Source organism: Gadus chalcogrammus, chromosome 1, assembly GCF_026213295.1.
Source record: "Gadus chalcogrammus isolate NIFS_2021 chromosome 1, NIFS_Gcha_1.0, whole genome shotgun sequence".
Classification (NCBI taxonomy): Eukaryota; Metazoa; Chordata; class Actinopteri; order Gadiformes; family Gadidae; genus Gadus; species Gadus chalcogrammus.
Window position 1 is genome coordinate 21,893,698 of NC_079412.1, and position 24,587 is coordinate 21,918,284.

General features: G+C 44.1%; 2 protein-coding genes across 3 annotated transcripts; both read left to right on the top strand.

Moving 5' to 3' along the window:
- The first annotated feature begins 2,442 nt into the window (after nt 1-2,442).
- otud5a (OTU deubiquitinase 5a) lies at nt 2,443-13,598 on the top strand. Of its 2 annotated transcripts, none has more exons than XM_056595879.1 (9): nt 2,443-3,272; nt 5,531-5,621; nt 5,884-5,948; nt 6,096-6,252; nt 6,345-6,493; nt 7,316-7,501; nt 8,541-8,745; nt 9,080-9,151; nt 12,030-13,598. In XM_056595879.1, the coding sequence occupies exons 1-9, from the start codon at nt 2,697-2,699 to the stop codon at nt 12,164-12,166; spliced, it is 1,638 nt and encodes a 545-aa protein (XP_056451854.1). In that variant the 5' UTR covers nt 2,443-2,696; the 3' UTR covers nt 12,167-13,598. The 2 variants fall into 2 exon arrangements, with proteins under 2 accessions (XP_056451854.1, XP_056451845.1); XM_056595870.1 differs by having other exon boundaries at nt 5,528-5,621; nt 12,030-13,594.
- Nucleotides 13,599-14,234: 636 nt separating this feature from the next.
- Nucleotides 14,235-23,713, top strand: slc35a2 (solute carrier family 35 member 2). The gene is made up of 6 exons (XM_056595939.1): nt 14,235-14,694; nt 16,487-16,669; nt 18,622-18,773; nt 19,190-19,312; nt 19,417-19,958; nt 23,172-23,713. The coding sequence occupies exons 1-6, from the start codon at nt 14,643-14,645 to the stop codon at nt 23,197-23,199; spliced, it is 1,080 nt and encodes a 359-aa protein (XP_056451914.1). The 5' UTR covers nt 14,235-14,642; the 3' UTR covers nt 23,200-23,713.
- Nucleotides 23,714-24,587: the final 874 nt, after the last annotated feature.

Here is a 24,587-nt window from a genome sequence, read left to right on the forward strand (position 1 = left end):
CTGGACGTCAAGTTCACTAAACTCCACCTCTGCTCTCAGAGTCCCAGAGAGCAGTGTTGCCCTGACACACCTTTCTGCATCGTAAACATTGTTTTCTGGTCCAACCAGAGACCCCTCACTACTCAAACTCCAACTGGTTGTTTCTGTGTTCAAGGTTGTAGTTAATTTACACAGCCAGTTATTCTGCATGCCTTTGCACTAATGTGTTGGACTAAACCCAACTTTACCCCAAGCTAACTTAACCCCATTACCATAGCCTACTATACCTAAGCCTGCTTTACCCAAGCCTACTTAACCCGATTACCCTAGCCTATTTTACCCTAGCCTACTTTATAACATTACCCTAGCATACTTTATCACATTACAGAACCCTACTTTACCCTAGCCTATCTTACCCTAGCATAGCTTGCCCTAAGCTACTTTACCAGATTTACTTTAACCTACTTGACCCTACATTACCCTAACCCTAACCTTCCATCCTCACCCCTCAGTCCTGTATCCACTTCATCCCACCTGTATTTGGGGAATTTAACAACTATATTTTATTGTCATCCAAATTCCTTTGCTCTTTTAATACAGGTTTTACGATTGGAAATGTGTGCTAGAGCTGCCAACCACCACCACTGGAATACTTTACGGAAAGGATTTAGCTAGAGCTGTTTGCATAAGCTACGGTTACGGACGATTAGCTAGTTGTTAGCATAAGCAACCGTCTCTTGTTAGGTAGAGCTGTAAGCATTAGCTACTTTTTTGTACACTGTACGACGGATGACACACACACACACACACACACACACACACACACACACACACACGGCGTTTTGAAGCCTGCTGTCACTCTGGAATGAGATGAAGATCTCACCACTAAACTGTCACTCCTTACTCTTCTCGACATGCGGACCTTGGTGAGCACTAGGTCTACCACTTGTTTCACCATGCGGACCTTGTTGAGAACTAGGTCTACCACTTGTTTCACCATGCGGACCTTGGTGAGAACTAGGTCTACCACTTGTTTCACCATGCGGACCTTGGTGAGAACTAGGTCTATCACTTTCTTCTCGATATGCGAACGCTGTGAATTCATCGGAACATTATCGGGCCAGCTCCCGCCCCCTAGTGGCGGGACGGGGGAGGACGGCTGCCTCATCTCGATCCAACCTGCAGGGTATTTTGTACAAATGTAAACTGCTTTATATTTGAACTCTACTGTTGTCCTGATTATCCAAACACCAGTTAAAACTGAAATTTGAGGTTGTGTCATAAATATAAATGTTATCCATATGCACCACAGACACTGAGCATTGAACACCTTGATATAATAAAAACAATAGACACAAATCTTGAGGAATGGCTGTTCATATCATTTCTCAACTTGTTCATATTTTATTTCATATATGTTTATATTTTATATCAAACGTTCGTTTATACATCATATGTTCTTATGATATATTATATGTTCGTAATCTTTATGATAATATAGTTAATTTTATATATCATAAATGTTCAAATAATATATCACATGTTCCTATATATATATCGTTGTTCGGAGAATATATATCTTCATATTATATATCATATCTTCATAGTATTTATCAAAACTAGTATTTAATATAATTTCATATGTTAATATGATATATTATATCATATACCCCCTTCAAAAGTGCTAAGTTTTGGCTTAATAACAATAATGACGTTACAGTGGGCATTTAAATAAATGTTACGCAAAGCACTAAGGAAAAAAGTCAATCACATATCTGCCTCAGAAGGTTGAAGGAACTGGAAGCCTGCCATGAATATAGAGGACGCCTCCCATAAGTTGGGTAGAGCGTTTTGTAACGATATCTAATCAATTATATCTCATCACATGACGTCACAGTGAGGGGTCATGAGGGCTGTGAGGGGTTATGAGGTCACAGTGAGGGGTCATGAGGGTCTGTGAGGGGTGATGAGGTCACAGTGAGGGGTCATGAGGGTCTGTGAAGGGTCGTGAGTTTCATGAGGGCCGGTCGCTTAGAATACCTCTGTGGTTGCTCGCAGTCCTAGTTATAATTAGACTTATTATAAGTTATATTTAGGTATTCGCAGTCCTAGTTATTATATTTAGTTATAATAAGGGATTCTGTAGATCCCTATTGTGATTCTGGGGTTTAGGTATTATCATCATTGTTATACATAGCGGTTAACATGAGCAGTAGCTGTTAAGTCTGGATACATGATGCACTAGTTAGAGTGAAAGGTATCGTGTACTTGTAGGCTTTACATTTAAATATAGCCTATAATGTTGTCTTTATAGTTGTATGATAACGACAATAAGAATCCTTAATAACAGTAATAGTTTATACAAAAAAATCAATATATAAACAATAACAATAATAATCCTTTGTTCTTCATGTCTGGTTGCTTAGCAGGAGGCTGGTTGCTAGGCAGAACGACTGACGGCCCGACGTGAAACGCGGCGCTGCAACCGGGAAGTGACGTCAGACGGTGTTGATGTTTTGCGGGACGGCTCCGGTTGTTTTTGTTCTCCGTTCACCTCGAAAACCGATCAATTAGTGGCGTTCAACGGGGTTTTCCGTCGCCTAACGGTCTACGGTCGATCAGTTCACGAGACCGCGTGGCCCGGAGGCGGAGAAGCCGAAGATTTAGCTCCAGAAAGGGAGGACTCGTCACCTCTTTGACCCCCCCCCCACACCACCATGACGATCCTCCCGAAGAAGAAGCCCGGCTCCGCCGTCGGGGTCTCGGATCACGCCGACGACAGCGACCGCCGGAGCGGTTCCGACCCACACCAGCATCCGCACCCGCGGACCGGAGCACGGCCCAGAGCTTCTCCTCCCCCGTGGTCTTACCAGCCCGCCCCGGCCTCCGCCAGGGAGGACAGGCGTAGCATCGAGGCTAGTTCTCGGCCGCAGCAGGCCTCTCCCCAGCCTGGCGGCTCGGGGTCTCCCGTAGGACCGGGCGAAGGGAGAGACAACAGCGGCGGAATAGCGGCTGGTTCCCGGGGTGAAGTGGTGGTGTCGGCCGGGGCTGGTTGTGGAGGAGGGATCAGCAGCTGCTGCTCGGGGCCTGGGCTTAGCAAGCGGCGGCGACAGGCAGGCACTTGTTCCGGCGGAGTAGCCGCTCTCACCGGGGGAGGTCAGCCCGGGGTGACCGGCCAAGGAAGCATTGGGTCCGGCGGAGAGACGGAGGAAGGAGCCGGTGGAAACAACAGCGAAGACGAATATGAGAATGCCGCTCGGCTGCAGTCGGTTGATCCGGCAACGGTTGAGCAGGTACGGGCTGATTTACCACTAGTGGAGGGCTATGCATGGGGGTCAGAGAGCAGCGATGGTTAGATAGTGTATTAAATACAGTATTATGTATTATGTTACAATTACCAGGGAACATGTCTGGGTGATGTTATATATAACTGTTATATATAACTCCCATAATTAATATAATTTAAATTCTAACAACATTAATACTTATTAGTGATAAATGTTTAGTTCACGCTACATATATATTAATGTATATATAAACTAACTTTATGAATACTAAAGTTTAGATTAAAGACTAGGGAATGATGTAGGGATGACAGAGGAGAGAAAGAATGATGAAGGGATGCGAGAGGAGAGATAGAATGATGGAGGGATAACGGAAGTCAACAGTGTTTATTTTTGACATAAATTACCACTGCGACTAGCATAATAATTTAATGGTTAACTTTACAAACAATATAAATAAAACTACACCAGCACATATGTTGATGGTTAGTTTAGGTGTATGGTTAGACATGGTTGGTTTAGGTGTTAGGTTAGAAATGGTTAGTTTAGGTGTAAGGTAAGAGATGGTTAGTTTAGGTATACGATTAGAGATGGGTAGTTTAGGTGTAAGGAAAGAGATGGTTAGTTTAGGTGTAAGGTAAGAGATGGTTAGTTTATGAAGCATGTTGAAGCATGGAGTTTAGTTAGGACTAGTTAAAGAGTGAACCATACAAAGTTTAGTTTGGTTTAGTTTCTGAGCGTTTCAAGTGTTAACTGTAAAACAACTAGTGAATGAGAAGGAGTCAGTGAGTTGTATTTGACAGCTCATTGGTCATCACTATACTTGAAGTGTGGCGACACTTGTCCACAGATTTGACGTTGTGTGTCTGGATGCTATGAAGATGGTGCGATGATCAGCAGCGTTTGCTGTAGGCTACATGGGATATGCTAATATTTTTGTTTTATTGGGATTTATTTAGAGAGTTTTGCATCAAGTATCACAACGACTATATTGAGCCAAAACTACTAATATCAAACAACATAACTAACCAGCAAAGGAAACCTATCCTGATGTGAGTAACACACGACTCTGACGACCTTGCCCATGAAAGGAGCTCCGTTTACGGCTCCTTTCACCAGCTCTCAGCTGACCGCGCTGTGAGGAAGTCTAGCTTTAACAACGCCTTGCTTCACCTTGTAGGAACTTGGTTGACACGGACGTACTGTGGCTGCATCGTATGGCTCTCCTTAACCCTAATGTAGAGTTAGAGACATGAAGATGGCTCTACATCACCCTAACATATAGTGTTAGAGACAAAGAGGCTCTCCTTAACCTATGGCTGGGTATTGCCAGGTACCTCACAATTCATTTCAATTCGATTCTTGGATTCAATTCGATTTCGATTCGATATTGATCCAATTGCCTTTATCGATTCAATAATATTTGAGATGACAAAAAATACCTAAATATTGTTTAGAATTAACCATTTCAAAATGAATTAACCATTTCATTGTGCTTTAACTAGCAAAAAGGGAATACACCATTGTATAGTATTGTTCCTGAGCTAAACTTGCAGCATAAAAGTAATAATAATAACATGGACAAATAAAAGGGCATGTACATTTAGGTGTACTCGATTCTAGATTACAATGTATGCTTCTTTTTTTTTCCATGGAAATAATTGATTTAAAAAAAATTCTGAATCGAAACCAAATAAATTGCAGTGCATTCTAAACCTAACGTACAGCGTTAGGGACATAGAGGATGGCTCTCCTTAAACCTAACGTACAGCGTTAGATACATGGAGATGGCTCTACATAACCTCAATGTACGTCTCCCCTCAGAGCAGCGGAATGGCCGGTTAGTCTCACAGGAAGCAGAAAGCAGCCATGTCCTATCAGATTAAAGATTCTTGAGTAGTTCAACTGACTTGGGTTGGGGATGTGTGGGGAACCACACATCTAGCTTGACCACTTGGGAGCACAAACCTACAACGAACCCTCAACCTAAGCCCAGGGAGCATGAAGCCTGTTAGAGGAGGCTGGTTGACATGATCCTAACAGGACAACAGAAGCTATTCTAGGGGGAGGTGAGCCTGCCTTGTTGTGAGCCCAGACGAATCACGTTAAAGCAGGTTCACTTCACGCCTCAGTAACTGAACCAATGGCAGCACGTCCTGTGCACACTCGTTTTTGAGTCTAGTGATTGGCTCACGAAATTGCCGTCTTTCAAGTTGATCAGCGGGATCACTGATTAACTATAACTGTATATGTGTTTTGTGTAGCAGGAACACTGGTTTGAGAAGACCCTCGGAGAGAAGAAGGGTTTTGTCATTAAAAAGATGAAGGAAGATGGTGCCTGTTTGTTCAGAGCAGTAGGTGAGTACACATGCACGCGCGCACACACACACGCACACACACCCTTTATCCGCCAGGTAGTATTGTTCCTGTTTATTAACTACCTGTCTGTTTATCTTCCTGTCTACCTGTCTGTGTATCTTCCTGTCTACCTGTCTGTGTCTCTACCTGTCTACCTGTCTGTGTCTCTACCTGTCTGTGTATCTTCCTGTCTACCTGTCTGTGTTTCTTCCTGTGTACCTGTCTGTGTCTCTACCTGTCTGTGTGTCTACCTGTCTACCAGCTGACCAGGTGTACGGGGATCAGGATATGCACGAAGTGGTTCGTAAGCACTGCATGGACTACCTGGTGAGTCTCCCTGTCTAACGGTTATGAGGAGGAGGAGGAGGTGGAGGAGGTGGAGGAGGTGTGACGAGTGGAGGTGTGATGGAGGAGGAGGAGGTGTGACCGAGGGAGGTGGAGGCGATGACGGATGTGTTGTTTGTGCTCCTACAGATGAAGAATGCTGATTACTTCTCCAACTACGTGACTGAGGACTTCACCTCCTACATCAACAGGAAGAGGAAAAACAACTGCCATGGCAACCACATCGAGATGCAAGCCATGGCTGAGATGTACAACCGGCCGGTAGAGGTTTACCAGGACGGCACAGGTCTGTCTGCCTGTTTGTCTGCCTCTCTGTCTGTCTGTTTCTCTCTCTAATCTACCTGCCTTTTAATGCACCATTTTAACTTCCTGCTTCAGAACCAATCAACACGTTCCATGGTATCCACCAGAACAAGGACGAGCCAATCAGAGTGAGCTACCACAGAAACATCCACTACAACTCCGTGGTGAACCCCAACAAGGCCACGATAGGGGTAGGGCTGGGCCTGCCTGCCTTCAAACCCGGGGTAAACACACACACACGCACACGCACACGCACACACACTAGGGCCTGACCGATATTGATTTTTGAATGCCGATGCCGATTATTTTCAGAGAAAAATTACGATTACGATTTAATCGGCCGATTAAAAAAAAATAAAAAAATAAAAAGCATATAAAACATAGTTTCTGATACCTTAAATATACTTTAAATACTTTTGAGGAATATGTGAATTGAATGCAGAACCTTTGAGTGTTTTAGAATACATTTACAATCAAAAATGAGTGTAATGTAAAATGTAAAATAAATAACTAACTCCCAATGTGCTGCGCTCGTGAGCAGTGACTAACACGTGCGTGCTGAGCAGTATGGTCTCACCGTTAGAGTCTACAGTATAACAAATTAACATGGCCTGGGACCTAAAGAAAAATAGGCACAACATGCTCAAACAACGCGTCTTGTGTACATTGGTGAGGTGAGCGCGCAGCTAAAGTTGTTAGTTAGCAAGGCGAGTAGGAGCGCAATCTGCAGGATACTAAGCGCAATAACATTAAAAAAAAAATAATAATCGTAATCTGCGTCTGTAATCTGCGTCTTTTTGGCCGATGCCGATTATTTTCAAAAAGGCTATAATCGGCCGATTAAATCGGCAGGCCGATGAATCGGTCGGGCCCTAACACACACACACACACACACACACACACACACACACACACACACACACACACACACACACACACACACACACACACACACACACACACACACACACACACACACACACACACACACACACACACACACACACACACACACACAGCGGTCTGACGAGGTCCTGTGTGTTCAGTATGCCGACACGTCCCTCATGAAGTCGGCCATCAAGACGTCGGAGGAGTCGTGGATCGAGCAGCAGATGCTGGAGGACAAGAAGCGGGCGACGGACTGGGAGGCCACCAACGAGGCCATCGAGGAGCAGGTGGCCCGCGAGTCCTACCTGCAGTGGCTCCAGGACCAGGAGAAGCAGGCCCGCCAGGTGAGCCCCTGGGCCCTAGCAACTAGTCCCTACCACCTGGTCTCTACCTGTAGTGTGTCACTGGTTGTATTAGGGGTGTAAATCTCTGGTTTCATCCCGATACGATATTAAATCGATTCATTGGACAACAATACGATATTTGCTGATATCAAAAGTCTGCCCAGATACGATTTCGATTCGTTTCAGGGACATGCGCTCGATATGAGACGATATCATATGCCCATTTAACACAGCATCTTACATTCACATCGACTCACAAAAAACAACTTGGTTATAATTTCATAATTTTATTTCTTTGCTCTTTCGGATATTTAAAACAAAAATAATCCATTTTTAAAACAAAGAATAAAGTGCCACATTGCATTTAAGTGCAAACGTTTTTTGTGGCTGGCCTTAAAGAGCCTTTAATGATCTTTCATTTTGAACATAGACCATTCCCAACCTATTTGTGGGGATAGCTTTCTTCTAAAACAAAACATCCCTCGGATTCATCTTGGCTGTTTCCTTACATTCACAATGCATGCATCCGTCGACGGATCTCATTGGCTTTGCATAGGCGCTCTCGAAATGCATTGTGGGTCCTTCCGTTCTGTCGGCTCTGTGGCCTGCGTAGAATTGTTAAACTCATCAGGTAGCGACGGATCCGTCGGCCAATCAGATCGCGGTTCTGCAAATACATTACTGTTACGCTACTCAGACTCTGTCCAAAGAAATCGCCTTGGTAATACAACACGGGATACTTTTTGACATATCCACAACACGTGGATGCGTCAAAAAGCCGGCCGGCAGCGGGGGATTTAAAAATGGAGGAGAACGGTATCATTGCTGTGGGCAATCGCCCAATTCTGTTTGACCACCTGTTGGACAACACTCTCCTTCGGGATCCATTTTGCAAAAAAAGCAGGAAGAGGTGGAAAAATCGTTACGGCCCTAGGTCATACATGTGAATATTTATGAGTTTATGTATATTTATAGATGTGTGTGTGTGTGTGTGTGTGTGTGTGTGTGTGTGTGTGTGTGTGTGTGTGTGTGTGTGTAGCCACGTAAGGCTAGTGCTACCTGTAGTTCAGCGACGGCGGCGGCATCCAGCGGGTTGGACGACTGGAGCGCCCGGTCACCGAGGCAACGGGACTCTGACCCCTCCCACTCTGACCTAGCAACCACCGCGTCAACCACCAACAAACCACCCTCCCCAACGGGGGCGGGCCTCAGCCTCAACAAGCCCCCCTCTCCCTGTGCACCAGGTGAGAGAGAGAGACACACACACACACATGAGAGACACACACACACACACACACACACACACACACACACAGACACACACACACACAGACACACGAGACACACACACACACACAGACACACGAGACACACTCACACACACGAGACACACACGAGACACACTCGCACACACACACGAGACACACACACACACACGAGACACACTCACACACACACACACGAGACACACTCACACACGAGACACACACAAGACACAACCGACTGTTACCTGGCTGTGGGTCTGACCTGTCTGTGTGCACCTACCTGTCTCTCACCCTGTGTGTCTCCCTGCCTCAGGTCCTAGTAACCCCAGCCGTCACCACCTGGAGTACAGAGCCATCATGCAGGAGATGTCTCCAACAGCGTTTGGTAAGACACGAACGCACCCACACACACACACACACGGACGCACGCGCTCTTGGACGCTCACAAACACGCTGACAAACACGCGTGCGTGCGTGCGCGCTAACACAGACCGAGCGCACACGCACACATACGCACACACACACACACGCACACGCACACATACACACATACGCACACGCGCACACACACATACACACGCACACACGTTTTTTTTGTTCAAATAAGTGGTTGAGGTGGGCAGCCCAGAGGCTACTGAGTGGAGCAGCAGGAGGATTAGGTGGAGGAACAGGTGGAGGAACACCTTCAGAACGCTCTGCTGGGCGTGGGGGTCCTCTATACAACGTCCCCTCATGTTGTGTGTGTTCTAATGTGATCCGTGTGTTTTAATGTGTGTTTTATAATGTGATCTGTGGGAGTTATTGTTTCTGTGCGTTGTGCTCCTGTGTGTGTGTAATGTGTATATTCTAATGTGAGGTGTGGTTGTGTTATATTGTGTGTGTGTGTGTGTGTGTGTAAATGTGAAGTGTGTATTCTAATTTGATGTGTGTCTGGGTTATTGTTTCTGTGTAATAATGTGTGTGTTCTAATGTGATGTGGGTGTATTATCGTTTCTGTGTGTGTGTGTGTGTGTGTGTGTATTCTGATATGTAACTCATATCAGATTGATCATTATACACCCCAGCACCATTGGACTGTGTATAATTTGTATTAAAAATGTAAAGTGGGGTAAATTACGTTAACTGTGTTTATAATGTGGTTTTGAACGTATTATGCGTATTAAGGTATACTTTAACGTGTACAGGTTGTCAAATGTGTATTAATGTGATTTGAACGTGTGTTGTGCATTTAGGTTTACTTTAACTTGTACTGTGTGTATTTCTAATTGGATTTGTGTGTGGGTTATTGTGTGTGTAGAGGGGGGGGGGGGGGGGTTATTGGTTCTATGTGTAATGATGTGTTTGTTCTAATGTGATTTTTGTTTGTGTTATTGGTTCTGTGTGTGTGTTGGTGTTTATTGTAATGTGTGTATTCTATTTGGATGTGTTTGTGTGTTATTGTTTATGTATGTTATGTATGTATGTGATGTGTGTGTGTGTGTGTGTGTGTGTGTGTGTGTGTGTGTGTGTGTGTGTGTGTGTGTGTGTGTGTGTGTGTGTGTGTGTGTGTGTGTGTGTGTGTGTGTGTGTGTGTGTGTGTGTGTGTGTGTGTGTGTGTGTGTGTTCTCAGTGTTTTTCAATGTATATTGGACTGTGTGTATAATTGGTATTTAAACATGTACTGTGGTGTGTATAACGTGTGTTTATGATGTGTATTTGAAACCGTACTGTGTGTATTAACACACAGTACAAAACTCACCTGTTCAAACTCGCACACAACGTCTAACTGATCACTGTTTTGATTGTTTGTTTTGTTTTGATTTGTTTTTGTTTTAATTATTTTTTATTTTTTATGTTTATTTATTTATTTTAAACGATTTATGATGACTATATGCCCTGTAAGGTGACCTTGGGTGTCTTGAAAGGCGCCTATAAATTAAATGTATTATTATTTATTATTAGTACATACATTCATGTAACATGAATGCATGTGGTGTGTATTAACACACAGTACATACATTCATGTTACATGAATGTATGTGATGTGTATTAGAGTGTACACTAATGTCTACTGTGTTTATAATGTGTATTTAAACGTGTACTGTGTGTATTAAGGTATACTTAAAAGGCTGTTTGAATTGACCTGTACCTTAACATGTACTGTGTCTATAATGTGTATCAACATGTGTTTAAATGTGTATATATGTGTATTAACGTGTACTCTGATGTGTCTTGTAACGTGTACTGTGTATTAAAGTGTACCTTGTGTATTAACATTAAACATCATAGAACATGTTAATACACGAACAGTACACGTTAATACACGTGTATTAACGTGTACTGTGTATAAACGTGTACTATAATGTGAACTGTGTGTATTAACATATACTCTCACTGGTATTACAGTGTACTGAGTATTAACGGTATTGTAACGTCTACTGCAACATGTCGTGTGTGTGTGTGTATTAACATGTACTGTGTTGTTGTTTTTTACCGTGTACTATAACGTATATTGTTATGCGTGTACTCTAACGTGTACTGTGTGTATAAACGTGTACCTTGTGTATTAACATTAATACAGACATTACACGTTATAGAACATGTTAATACACGAACAGTACACGTTAATACACGTGTATTAACATGTACTGTGTATAAACGTGTACTATAATGTGAACTGTGTGTATTAACATATTCTCTAACGGGTATTAACGGTATTGTAACGTGTCTTAACGTCTACTGCGACATGTCGTGTGTGTGTATTAACGTGTAATGTGTTAGTTTTTTTTTATACCGTGTACTATAACGTATATAAAGTTACGCGTGTACTCTAACGTGTACTGTGTGTATAAACGTGTACCTTGTGTATTAACATTAATACAGACATTACACGTTATAGAACATGTTAATGCACGAACAGTACACGTTAATACACGTGTATTAACATGCACTGTGTATAAACGTGTACTATAATGTGAACTGTGTGTATTAACATGTACTCTAACGGGTATTAACGTGTCCTAACGTGTACTGAGTGTATTAACGTCATAACGTCTGCTGCGACATGTCGTGTGTGTGTATATTAACGTGTACTGTGTTTATTTTTTTTGACCATGTACTATAGTCTATAACGTATATAATGTTATGCGTGTACTCTAACGTGTACTGTGTGTATAAACGTGTACTCCAAAATGTACCGTGTGTATGATGTGTACTGTAACCTGTACGGTGTGTGTGTGTGTATAATGTGTATTAACGTGTACTTTACTGGTCACTGTGTGCAGGGCTGACGGACTGGGAGGACGATGAGATCCTGGCCTCTGTACTGGCCGTGTCCCAGCAGGAGTACATGGACACCATGCTGCCCCAGGGGACCACCACGCTGCACCGCGAGAGAGACGCCTCCCCTGACAGCAGCTGATAGACTCACACAACGCACACATCAAACCACGCACCATGACGAGCAGCCACGACCTCTGACCTCATCACACACACACACACACACACACACACACACACACACACACACACACACACACACACACACACACACACACACACACACACACACACACACACACACACACACACACACACACACACACACACAGCGAGAGGGACATGGTGAATAATAAACATGTTGTTTGGAACGCAACATCTCGGTTCATCCATTCATTACTGACACTTCTCCGAGCCAATAGGGGCTCAGACTGATAAGACTTCGCCCCCCCCTCTGTTCAGCTCAACCTCTGCGACGGGGGAGGGTCTTACCGCCGATTGGATGGCAGTTAAATGTTACGCACGCCACAGCCAGGCCACGCAAACACTAGCACACACCGCTGGCTATCTGAGGGTAGCGGGGTCAGCTAGCTTGATGACGTGGGCTAGTTAACTCTGCCTAATCTGGGCTAACTAACTGATGTCGCTAGCTAGCTGATTTAGGCTAGAAAGATGACGAACACCATCACCATGTTTTCTGAGTTGCCAAAGCTAGAAGAATATCGATGTCTGGGTACTAAAGTATTACATAACCGAGCTCGCTGAAGCAAATAGTCTTGGATGTGCTAGTTTTATTGCCAACTGGCTTATACCTTATATACATGGCACGAGACTACGGGTATTTGCTATCCCAAAGTAATACAAACACTACAGAAATGGTCCAATAATTGTATGTGTTGTGATGGAGTCTGAAACTTCAACAGTATTTCCTTTCATATCTTTTGTGAGCTGTTATTGATCGGGTAGTATAGCCATAGCTAGCAGATAAAACCCTTTAAACTAGACACATTTTGCAGCAAGGCCAGCCAGACTAGCTGGTTAGACAGGTGTGTGTCTACCTGGTTAGACTGGTGTGTGTCTACCTGGTTAGACAGGTGTGTGTCTAACTGTAACTGGTTGGGTGTGTTTACCATTACCTATCAACGGCAAGACCCCCTCCCCCCCAAGATCACACACATACAGGAACACAACTTTCTCTTCATCTTCCCCATCCTCATCATCATGGGTCTTATTTAGCTGCATGTCTATTGACCATGACCAATCACATCATAGAGAAGACAATAGAATGATTCGTCATACTTATCCTCTTAATAATTGATCATTGTTATTATTAATAATAATATAAGTTTGTTTTATTTTATTTTCCTGTTTGGGATGAAAATACTTTTTTTTTTCTTGGAATAAAAAGAGGACGATGTTTCTTGAAAACCAGTTGGGCCTTTTTAGTTTTGTTCTGTTCTGATGCGAAGACTGAATACACACCAGTACTGTCACTATTAGTAATTCTATCACTATTAGTAGTTCTATCACTATTTGTTATACTATCACTGTTAATAGTTGCATCACTCAAATGCACTATCACTATCACTTTTTTTTGTTATATCACTATTAGTACTTCTACTGTCACTATTAGTAGTGTTATAACTATAAGTAGTTATGACACTGTTAGTTGTACTATCACCATTAGTTATACCGTCACTATTAGTAGTTATATCATTATTAGTCATACTATCACTATTATTTTTACTGTAACTATTAGTAATATCACTATTTTATAACTCTTAGTAGTTATATCACTATTGGTAGTTCTACTCTATTAGTTGTAACTTGTAATATCACTATTAGTCATATTATCACTATTAGTAGTTCTTCAGTCAGTATGAGTATTTATATCACTAGTTGTAGTTCTGTCACTATTAGTAACTACCGTCAATATTAGTAGTTAGTTATAATATCACTATTAGTAGTTCACCTGTCACTCCCGGGACAAAACGGTTAAATTGGAGGTGATATTCTTCAGGGTTCGTTTGGATGTGTAAGATCGTGGCGGGCTTCACGAGAGGAGTGTCAAAACGTCTAAACGGTTCACTAGTGAGAAGCAGAGTGATGAAGTCCGGCATGTCCGAAGACAAACTCCTTGCGCGGTGTTGGCCGATAGATGGCGCCAGTGGGCGGGACCGGCCGCATCCAATCAGTTCCAGCCCAGCCGTATGGACCAACCAATCAGATTTCTACCTACCTGCATCCTGGAAGGCGAACAAGGAACGGCTGTGTTGCGGCATCAAAGTGCTTTAGCCCCGGGATGGATGATCCGGCCGGGCTGGAAACCCCCCCGTCGTCCCGGGAATGAGGAGTGGGACAGAGCCGGTCTTGTGTCGTACTCGTTACGTGTGTTTATAAAGCTGTTGAGGCTATCAGAGGAGGTGGCCTGCTAGCTCTGCTGTAGCCCGATAGCCTGTCAATAGCCTGCTAGTCCGTCAATAGCCTGCTAGCACTTCATTTGCCTGCTAGCACGTCGTTAGCCTATTAGCACTTCTTTAACCTGCTAGCACTTCTCTAGCCTGCTAGCACTTCATTAGCCTGCTAGAACGTCAGACAGCCAGCGGCTCGTAGTCAACATGGCGGTAGGCAGCGTCCCAGCAGACGGAGCTGGTCGAAGACCGAATGAAGGTAACCCGGGTTAACTAGTGTTAAAAAGTGTATTGAAGGTAACTCATGTTAACTAGTGTTAAAAAGTGTATTGAAGGTAACTCGTGTTAACTAGTGTTTTATTAAAGGTAACCCCTATTAACTAGTGTTGAATTTTAGGTAACTAGTGTTGCATTGAAGTTAACTAGTGTTGTATTGAAAGTAACTAGTGTTGTATTGAAGGTACCTAGTGTTGTATTGAAAGTAACTAGTGTTGTCTTGAAGTTAACAACTAGTGTTTACTTGTGTTGTATTGAAGGCAACTCGTGGTAATCAGTGTCGTATTGACGGTATATCATGTTTAGTAATGTTGTATTGAAGGTAACTAGTGTTGTATTGAAGGTAACTCACTAGTGATGTATTGAAGGAACGTGCTCTATATGTCGCCTGCTGGCCGGTATAACTCGTTGTGATGTAGGCTATAGACTGAGGATGAATAGATGAACTCTGTACTCTACAGTTTCTAGACGCCATCAAAGTTTGAATGTCGTTAAACGGAGCAGACCTGTAAATCCTGGTGGTTAAAGTCAAGACGGTTCCACACCCATTCTGTTCCCATGATGACGTGGCCATGCTCATTCATGTTGACATCACTCACCTGGCTGTATAAGCGGCACACAGAAACACCTGCTTAACTTGTAGATTTCCCGAGTGGGCAACTTTGTACACATCATGGTGTAGTGTTGATATTAATTCATTTTCCACACACAATGTCTAGCGTTAATATTAAAGAGCCATTGAACCCAAAACCATATTTTTTTTTTTTCTTAATACCTTAATTTGTCTTATATGATCGTTAACATAGTAATCTAGGCCATTTTATCGCTGTAACTGAAATAAATCCCCAATCTAGAGAAAAAAGTCCTATGTTTTGCCTCCAACATGCCACTCTGCTGGTCGAAGGGGGCGTCTTATCGTGACGTCAGACTACCTTATCCAAGGTAGTCTGACGTCACGATCAAGGGGTTGACGCTTTGTGTGAGGAAAATACAATACAACTTTATTTATCCCACTAGGGGCAATTAGTTTGAGCAGCTTGCATACAGACACAGTAACATACAAACAACAAATACACATACGAAACTACGGAGCATTTAGTAGTCGAATTGCAGAGGGGATGAACGACTTGGAATGGCGGTTTGTTCTGCAAGCAGGTGAAGCGTAGCGACGCCCTGATGGCAACACGGAGAATTCACTTTTAAGAGCATGACCAGAAGAAGCCAAAATACCTGCTGCTTTCTTAATGATTTGCGATTGCAAAAATAATTCAAGTCCCTTTGTTTAACTCGGGTGATCTTAGAACAGATGTTGACAATACTGTGGACATGGAGAGCTCTGTCTGGGTAGCAGTTGTCTGTGGTGTCAGCGAGAAAGTTGTGCTTTTGTAGTATAACTACATAATGTTCTTTTTTTAACACATAATGTTCGAATTCCATCTTATTCAGTTGGTTCGCTGGCTCTTGAACGCATGATAGATTAAGATAAACAAAAGAGATCACTGGACAGCATGGATGTCTGGTGATAATATATATATATATAAACATAATATATTGGAAACGATATCACTATACAACATGTATGTCAAGTTGTGATATTAATACATCATATGTAACCTGTTTTAACACAATATTAAGTCATCAGGGATGTCTAGTGATATTAATCAAATAAGTGTTACACACAATATGTATAGGCATCATGGATGTATAGTTTTCATTTAATATGTGAATACATTATTCCCGTTCATTAACACGCTTCTCCTGTGTCTGCTCCCCAGCCAACAGGAAGCTGAAGTACATCAGTCTGGCCGTGCTCGTGGTCCAGAATGCCTCTCTCATCCTCAGCATCCGCTATGTCCGCACGTTGCCCGGCGACCGCTTCTTCGCCACGTCAGCGGTCGTCATGGCGGAGGTCCTTAAGCTCATTACCTGCCTGCTCATCATCCTGGTGCAGAAGAGAGGTCAGCGAACGTCCCGTAGTTAACTCACTAGTTAGGTTAGTTAGGTTAGTTAGCTCTCCATGGTCATTTAAGATAGTATCGGTTCCAGAACAGGATATTCAAGTTTGATTCAGGAGAACACTAATTTCGAATCAAGAATCAAGGAAGTCAACTGTCCAGACACCTCCCTCTGCTTGGCACAATAACATCACAGATAACATCATGACTCGGTTGGTTTTGAGTAGCAGTTGCAACAGAGTTCTTTTCCAGTTGATGGCCACCGCAGGTGTGATGGGGGATGAGGATGAAAGTTCGTAGTAGGGCGTCAGGACAAACACTGAGACAGTTCAGGACTCGACAAGTGTAGTGTAACAAGGGCAGTATCCGTCATGGGTCAGGCATTGTCACAGCCTCCAACAGTAATAATAATCAACTATGGTTTGTAATTGTCTTAATGATTCGATAAACAATGAAAAATGATCATACAAAAATAAATCGCTTGATTCGAAAAAGGTTATATCAGTAATCAGTCAACATAGTTCTCAATAAACCTTGTGTGAATGAATGAGTGAACCTTTGTTCAAAATAAAACAAAACAAACAAATATTCTAAAGCTGAGCAGTTGTGTCAAGAAGGAACAAACATCAATTCTCACTGAGATAGGTGGTGACAAAAGTCCTAGCATCTTTCGAAGACTAACCTCTCGTGATAATAAAGGAATGAAAATAACAAACACTCCCTCCTCTTCACCCCGTATCAGTCAGTTTGCGGGCCAAATCTAACGAGTGTCATTCCAAGTCGGTGTTATTGTTGGTTTCCGGCAGTGAATCGCATATGCGGCTGAGTTCTTCAACTCTCTTCTCCTGTAACTTCTTCAATAGTTCCCTCATTTTGTCTGAGAGGTTTTCTTCCCCTACTTTCTCGTTGGAGCGGTCACGGTGCATCTTTCGAGGGGCTTTACATTCTCTTATCCAGTGTCCAATTTGTCCGCAGTTGTGGCATGGTCGAGGTTCTCTCTGCCTGTCGGACTGGGTGAATCGTTCTCTATCCCTGTTGGACTGGGGGAATCTTTCTCGGTCCCTGGCTATTTCCTTCTTCTCGTCAGCCAGGAATCGGATCCTGACTTCTTCATCTCGCTCCACCTTTTCTCCGACTTCCTTGATGTCTGCCATTGTGCAGCTACCGTTGTCCCAGCCGGGAAGCCTTGTCTTCACTCCCCTTCGGATCTCATATGCTAGGCGAAGTTTTTCTTCGGTTCCTTGCAAATCATGTCTGTCGTTGAAGAATCTAGAGAGTCTCGCTAACTGAATAAATGTCACTATCTCTAACCTCCAATTCAAAAGAATCTTGTTCAATTGGTTCAGACGCATTGGGACTTTGATTGCTATCTTTTGCTTCCGTGTCTGCCTTCTTTTTGCCTTTACCTTTCGGCATTGTTTCTATCTTTTTTATCTAGGCAAAGCTAAAACTAGCGACCAATCGCTGCTTAGAAAAAACAAATAAGCGTCTCCCACGGAGCTCGGTATGCCAACACCAGATGATGGCTCACTCTTTTTTTCCTCTCAGATTAAAAAAAAAACCCCAATATCTGTGATTCCACGGCGGGAATCAAAACAACATAGCACAAAAAAAACCTCTAGCGATTCATGTAACCTCACCAGTGAATTCAATACAAATACGGTTTCGTAAAAACAAAACCCCTGAGCAAACCAAACGTTTAAGTTATATTCAGGACACGTATCAACATTGACAAACTAGCAAAGATGAACAAAACACTTGAATGACATGCAATTCCTATTCAAGGACTCAACAAGTGTCCGTGTCTCCTGGACAGACTCTGCGTTGTATATTTTTCGTTTGCTAGTGTCGTCCGGTTAAAACAGTTATTTGATTGTAATGAAAAGGTGGAGACTGTTCCTCCTCTGGAGCCCTGAGAGGAGGAACGGCTCTCTGAAGGGTCTCTCTGTGTCCAGGTAACCTGAAGGAGATGGCGCTGTTCCTCTACGACAGCATCGTGGTCCAGTACGCAGACACCTTGAAGCTGGCCGTTCCTTCTCTCATCTACACCCTGCAGAACAACCTGCAGTACGTGGCCATCTCCAACCTGCCAGCGGCCACCTTCCAGGTGGGGGGATGGGGACTGCACACCCCCCTACTGTTTATTGTCCTCTACTCTCCCACTGTTTACTGTCCTCTACTCTAATACTGTTTACTGTCCTCTACTCTCCTACGGTTTACTGTCCTCTACTGTCCTCCTGTTTACTGTCCTCTAGTGTTTTCTCTCCTATACTGTCCTACTGTTTACTGTCCTCTACTGTTTACCGTCCTCTACTGTTTACTGTCCTCTACTGTTTACTGTCCTCTACTGTTTTCTGTCCTCTACTGTTTTCTGTCCTCTACCCTCCTCCTGTTTACTGTCCTCTTGTTGTTGAGTCGCTTGTGGTTGTCTCTCTGACTTGCTGTCTCTCTGGTCTCTCTGGTCTCTCCTGTGGTGGTCTCTCTGACTTGTGTCTCTCTGGTCTCTCCTGGTCCTCCCTCCAGGTGACGTACCAGCTGAAGATCCTGACCACGGCTCTGTTCAGCGTCCTCATGCTGAGGAAGACCTTGTCCAAACTCCAGTGGCTCTCCCTGCTGCTCCTCTTCCTAGGCGTGGCCATCGTCCAGGTGGGTCCCCAAACACCCCCCCTGATCCCGCCTCTGACGGGCGCGTCGGTCCGTGTTTGATGTGTGCCGGCCTGACACAGCCTCTGGTGATTGTCGCTCCCCAGGTGCAGCAGGAGGGGAAGAAGGAGTCCATCTCGGAGTCGTCCGACCAGAACTACACGGTGGGCCTGGTTGCCGTGGTGGTCAGCTGCCTGTCGTCGGGCTTCGCCGGCGTCTACTTTGAGAAGATCCTGAAGGGCAGCGCGGCCTCCGTCTGGGTCCGCAACGTCCAGCTGGGGATCTTCGGCACGGCACTGGGCCTGCTGGGCATGTGGTGGAAGAACGGGGAGGAGGTGGCGGAGCACGGCTTCCTGTTCGGCTACACCCCCGCCGTCTACAGCGTCATCCTCAACCAGGCCTTCGGGGGCCTGCTCGTGGCCCTGGTGGTGAAATACGCCGACAACATCCTGAAGGGCTTCGCCACCTCCTTCTCCATCATCGTGTCTACGGTGACCTCCATCTACCTGTTCGCCTTCCGGGTGGACCTGCTGTTCAGCGCGGGCGCCGCGCTGGTCATGGGGGCGGTCTACATGTACAGCCTCCCCAAGGCCGGCACCCCCGCCGCCCCGCCCCCCCCGCCCAGCAAAGAGGACTCGCTGATACCCAAGTCAGTCCTGATAGACTGAGCTCAGCGCGTCACTCTCTAAGAGCTCTCACCGTCTCCGAGCCGTTTCCGTGGTGACTCCGTTTCCGATCCCTATCCCTAACATGACTAACTCCTCTTCTCTGGTCGTCACTGAACATGTGGTCCGGTGTGGAGGGGGGGGGACTGTGTTGGATGTGGACTGGTTGGATGTGGTCCGGATTGGATGTGGGTAGCGTGGAACAGCACAGGTGCGCTGGTGGTGGTTTTAACCGTCCGATCAGAAGTGCGAATCAGCACAGGTACGCTGGCGGTTGAGGACATGTTTTTATTTGATTTTATACAATGACTATCAATCATGATTGATTGAGAGGACCTCTGTGTTCAACAGTTTACATGTTGCCTGGATGCTAGTGCCAGGCTAGTCTCTGATGTGGTAGCAGGGTTTTGAAGGAGGTGGTGGTGGGTAAGGGACGTTTGATTCGGTCATCTTTTGGGATGAACATGTGAAGGGTTTTGAATGAAGGTGACGGTGCGGCGCTACGAGGAACCAGAATATCCCACAAAGGATTATCCTACAGTTAGCAGCTAACAACCCCCAGCCAACCTCTCCCGTGGCGCTAGTTAGCAGCTAACGATCCCCTGCTAACTTCTTCTGCAAATACTTAGCTGATAACAACCCCTGGCTAAGCTCTCCTGTGGCGCTAGTTATTAGCTAACGATCCCCGGGTTACGTATTCTGCAACTAGTTAGCTGATAACTTTCCCCTGCGGACAACTTCTGCCGCTAGTTAGCAGCTAACAAGCCCTGGCTAACCTCTTCTGCTGCTAATTATCTAACCTAGTTAGTTGGGTGGTAGCGGCGGTTGTGGGTCCAGAGATGTGGGACTCTGTGCTGGGGGGGCGGGGCATCGGTGTCTCAGATCCAATGGGATCGCTTGGCTAAGCTGTCAATTGGATTCTTTCTGGGATATTTCTATGAAGTCTTCCTCTTTCCTCCTCTGGGTTGGAAGGTGTATGGTAAATTAATTTTGAACGAGATTTTGAGTTTGTATCCGATTCCTACAAATGCCTTTTGAATTTGTACATACTTCGAGTAAAGATTTTTATAAACGGGAACTGGATTCAACTATCCACTGACTCTGTCCGTTTGTAGAACCATCCAATGAGAAGTTATATGTTAACATGATTATATAATATACAAATTGAGTTTATATGATGAGCTGTGTTTATGTGACTGGCGAGTGAGGAACCTAATCTACAAGCCTCTGCTTGTTTAAGGAGGCTCCTCACCAAATAGGACCTAGTAGATACTTGGGTTAAGGTAGGGTGCACGATAAGATCGGTTTTATGTTTCCCAGTGGGATGGATCTAAGCTAGCTGGGAGCAGTATATGCCCGGTGGGTTTCACAGACTACAACCATTGACACCATTATTTCTCTCCTTTTAAAAGCTAGGTTTCATTGGCACTTTAATAATAAACTACTCGTAGATAGAGCTTCTGGACAGAGCGTTGAGATATTTACCAACTACTATATTACAAGTAGTTGGTAGGGCACAGGTAAGGGTATTTTGCCAGCAATACACCTTGTTCTCGACCTCTAATATTAAACATGAAGTACAGGATCTTGAAGACTATCACAGAAATTGAGCATGGTCCGAAAACAGAAGCCATCAGCTTCTTTGTGAGAAAAGGAGAGCTATATGTTGCTTAACGCATGAGAGGGTTAAAAGAGCGCTGGTCAGGGCTGGTTTCAACAACATCAGGGACATCAGGACTGATGCTCCAAGTTCTTTTTTCTTTAACCTGGAGAAAACGGTGGCTTCCAGAGAAAAGTTGAACTGCTTAGAGATTCAGGATGGGACATTTGCAACAGATCCAGTGGAGATAAGGAGCCATGCAGGTGGGTTTTTATACAGACCTCTATGGAGGGTGGTGACCGATCCACAGTGTGCTGGAGGTCTGCTGAAAGACCTGCACAGCTGACGTCCACTGAAAAGGCTGGTTTAGATCATGGCCTCACACTGGAAGAGCTTACCACAGCCGCTTGACAGCTGGCCTCTGTGGGTGCTCCAGGGTTCGACGGTTTCTCAGCTGACTCTTAACAGGCAATGCTGGGATCTTATTGGGCGTGACCCACATTGAGTTCTCCTCGAGTCCCATCGGTAGGGCTCACTTCACCTGCTGTCGAAGGGAGGTTTTATCACTCCAGGGAGGCCTGTTGCTTTGTGGGGACAGATCAGGAGTATGCTTTTGACCGAGTCGAGCTTTTGACCATGGTTTCCTTTTGGTTTTTGGGAAAGTTTAATTTCATGGTTTGGATATCTGTATAGTGGAGCTTCTTGTCTTCTTACGGGGGTAGGTTTAAGCCGACCGGTATCAGTTAAACATAGAATTCCACAAGGCTGTCAACCATCAGGGATGATCTACAGTCTAGCCATTGAACGTTTTTTTTTTTTTTCATTTAAACAGCAGAGTAACAGGGCTCTCACTACCAGCGCTGCAACACAGTTAAAATCACTGCTTAATGCAGATGATATCACAATCTTTATCAACACACAGGAAGTGGTAAAGTGAGAGAAAAGCAGGCCGCCTTGGTCACAGTAAGCGCTTGTTTTTGAGAAGTCTTGGGGAAATGGATCTATATGGTGAAAATGCAGTGAAATGGATCGATATGGTGTAAACGCAGTGAAATGGATCTATATGGTGTAAGCGCAGTGAAATGGATCGATATGGTGTAAGCGCAGTGAAATGGATCTATATGGTGTAAACGCAGTGAAATGCAGTATGGATCCAAACACCTCTTGGAACCAGACTGCAGGCTTAGCAGGTTTTCCAGATGGTGAGAGATCCACATGAAGCTCGTGGATTATTGTGGTTTGACGAGTTTGGCTGGGTTTTTTTTTTTGTACAGGCTGAATGGGTGGAACATTTATTTGTTGAGTAAACGGCATGTGGTATGTTCAGGGTCTCATGCCCATGGCTCCTGGGATTTGGGGAATGTTTGTTTTTCGTCAAATACTCTCTTGCGCACACAAATAATTAACTACATTGAATAGCATGAACGTAGCATGAAAATAGCATGAACCGTCCGAACTACATTTTAACAGCTAAAATGGTTTTCCTGGTTTTCTAAACCATTTTGAAAAATGGTTTGGATTTATGTTTTTTGTGTAAGTCCTGTATTTGATTTAATAGATGGATTTTAAAATTCTCTCTCTCTCCCTCTCCCTCTAGGGGCTCAGATAAGGAGAAAGGTTCCTAAGAGAGTTGGATCGTCCGAAGGAAGAAGGCCGGACGGAGACACTGAAGGTTTACTTCAACTGAGGACCAAACTAGTCTTCTCACTCCTTAGTGAGTTTATAACACATATACAACATTTCAATATTGAGTTTTTAATGGCCTCAATGTGGCCATGTTGTCCTTTTATAAAGAAGGACTAGGAATGTTAAATACTGCGTTGGTTCAGGTTTGATATGCTTTTCAAACCTTTAATTTTATATTTCTTACACTTAACTACTATCTGCTACTTAAAGTGGATTTTAACGTCTTATAATATATTTTTCTATAAATATGTTTTCTGTATAACTTTAGCCGTCAGTTTTATGGCTGTTGAAAGGGGGCGTGTTTTTTCGTGAACTAGTGGCTGTTCGACAGAAGGCAACCACATCCATGTCACTATTTTTGTCTTTTAGGCAGAAGGTTATGGAACGCCAAACGTGACAATATTTAAGAAATTAATTAATAAATTACAGCGTGAAATAAATAAATAATTTATTCATTCAAACGTGCCTGTGACTGTTTTTTTTTAAATCAAGGGCGTGGGGACTGGAGGACTATTCCCACTCTGTGGTGTAGAGCTTGTAAGAGTAACTATACCCTGGGGGGCTGTCTGGTGGTGTGTAGGCCTACTCGGGCTGGTAGTTCGGGGTAGGGTTGGATGAGTGACCCGTAGAGGGGGCTGGGAGTTGGTGTGTGTGTGTGTGTGTTTTTACACTGTATTGTATCGTATTATAGTACTTAACTGTGTAGCAACTGCAGTAGCTGCTATCATGGCTGTAACACAGGAATTGGTTAGCCTAGCGATTGTTGTACTTGCACTTGGTTCTATGAACATCCTTTCTGTACCGACAGTGATATATTGATGCACTTCTTATGACAAATGTACTTATTGTAAGTCGCTTTGGATAAAAGCGTCTGCTAAATGCCCTAAATGTGAATGTAAATGTAAATGTGTGTCTGTGTGTGAAGGTCTGGTGAGTTGTGTGTTTTGGTGTGGTTGAAACAATGTTCAAACAATGAACAACCGTTCCTCACTAAGCTTCAGGAGAAGCCGAGAGAGGAACGGGACCTGAACGACTTGTTAGTTCCGGTAGCTGGAGGTGTTAGTTCCAGATGGGTGGAGGTGTTAGTTCCAGATAGGTGAAGGAGTCAGTTCAAGGTAGGTGGAGGTGTCAGATCTGTCAGGTTCCAGATAGAGGGAAGTGTTAGATCCAGGTAGGTGGAGCTGTTAGGTCAGACAGCTGGAGGTGTTAGTTCCAGGTAGATGGAGGTGTTAGTTCCACGTAGGTGGAGGTGTTGGTTCCAGGTAGGTGGAGGTGTTAGTTCCAGGTACACATAATATAATAAAAAATATCATAGCATACATAATAT

What these genes read in the sequence shown, in the direction of transcription:
- otud5a (XM_056595870.1), top strand. Translation starts at nt 2,697, where the DNA reads ATGACGATCCTCCCGAAGAAGAAGCCCGGCTCCGCCGTCGGGGTCTCG. An exon ending in CTGTTTGTTCAGAGCAGTAG is followed by an intron (nt 5,622 to 5,883) that starts GTGAGTACACAT and finishes CCTGTCTACCAG; the next exon opens with CTGACCAGGTGTACGGGGAT. An exon ending in TGCCTGCCTTCAAACCCGGG is followed by an intron (nt 6,494 to 7,315) that starts GTAAACACACAC and finishes CTGTGTGTTCAG; the next exon opens with TATGCCGACACGTCCCTCAT.
- slc35a2 (XM_056595939.1), top strand. Translation starts at nt 14,643, where the DNA reads ATGGCGGTAGGCAGCGTCCCAGCAGACGGAGCTGGTCGAAGACCGAAT. An exon ending in TGCCAGCGGCCACCTTCCAG is followed by an intron (nt 18,774 to 19,189) that starts GTGGGGGGATGG and finishes TCCTCCCTCCAG; the next exon opens with GTGACGTACCAGCTGAAGAT. An exon ending in TAGGCGTGGCCATCGTCCAG is followed by an intron (nt 19,313 to 19,416) that starts GTGGGTCCCCAA and finishes GTCGCTCCCCAG; the next exon opens with GTGCAGCAGGAGGGGAAGAA.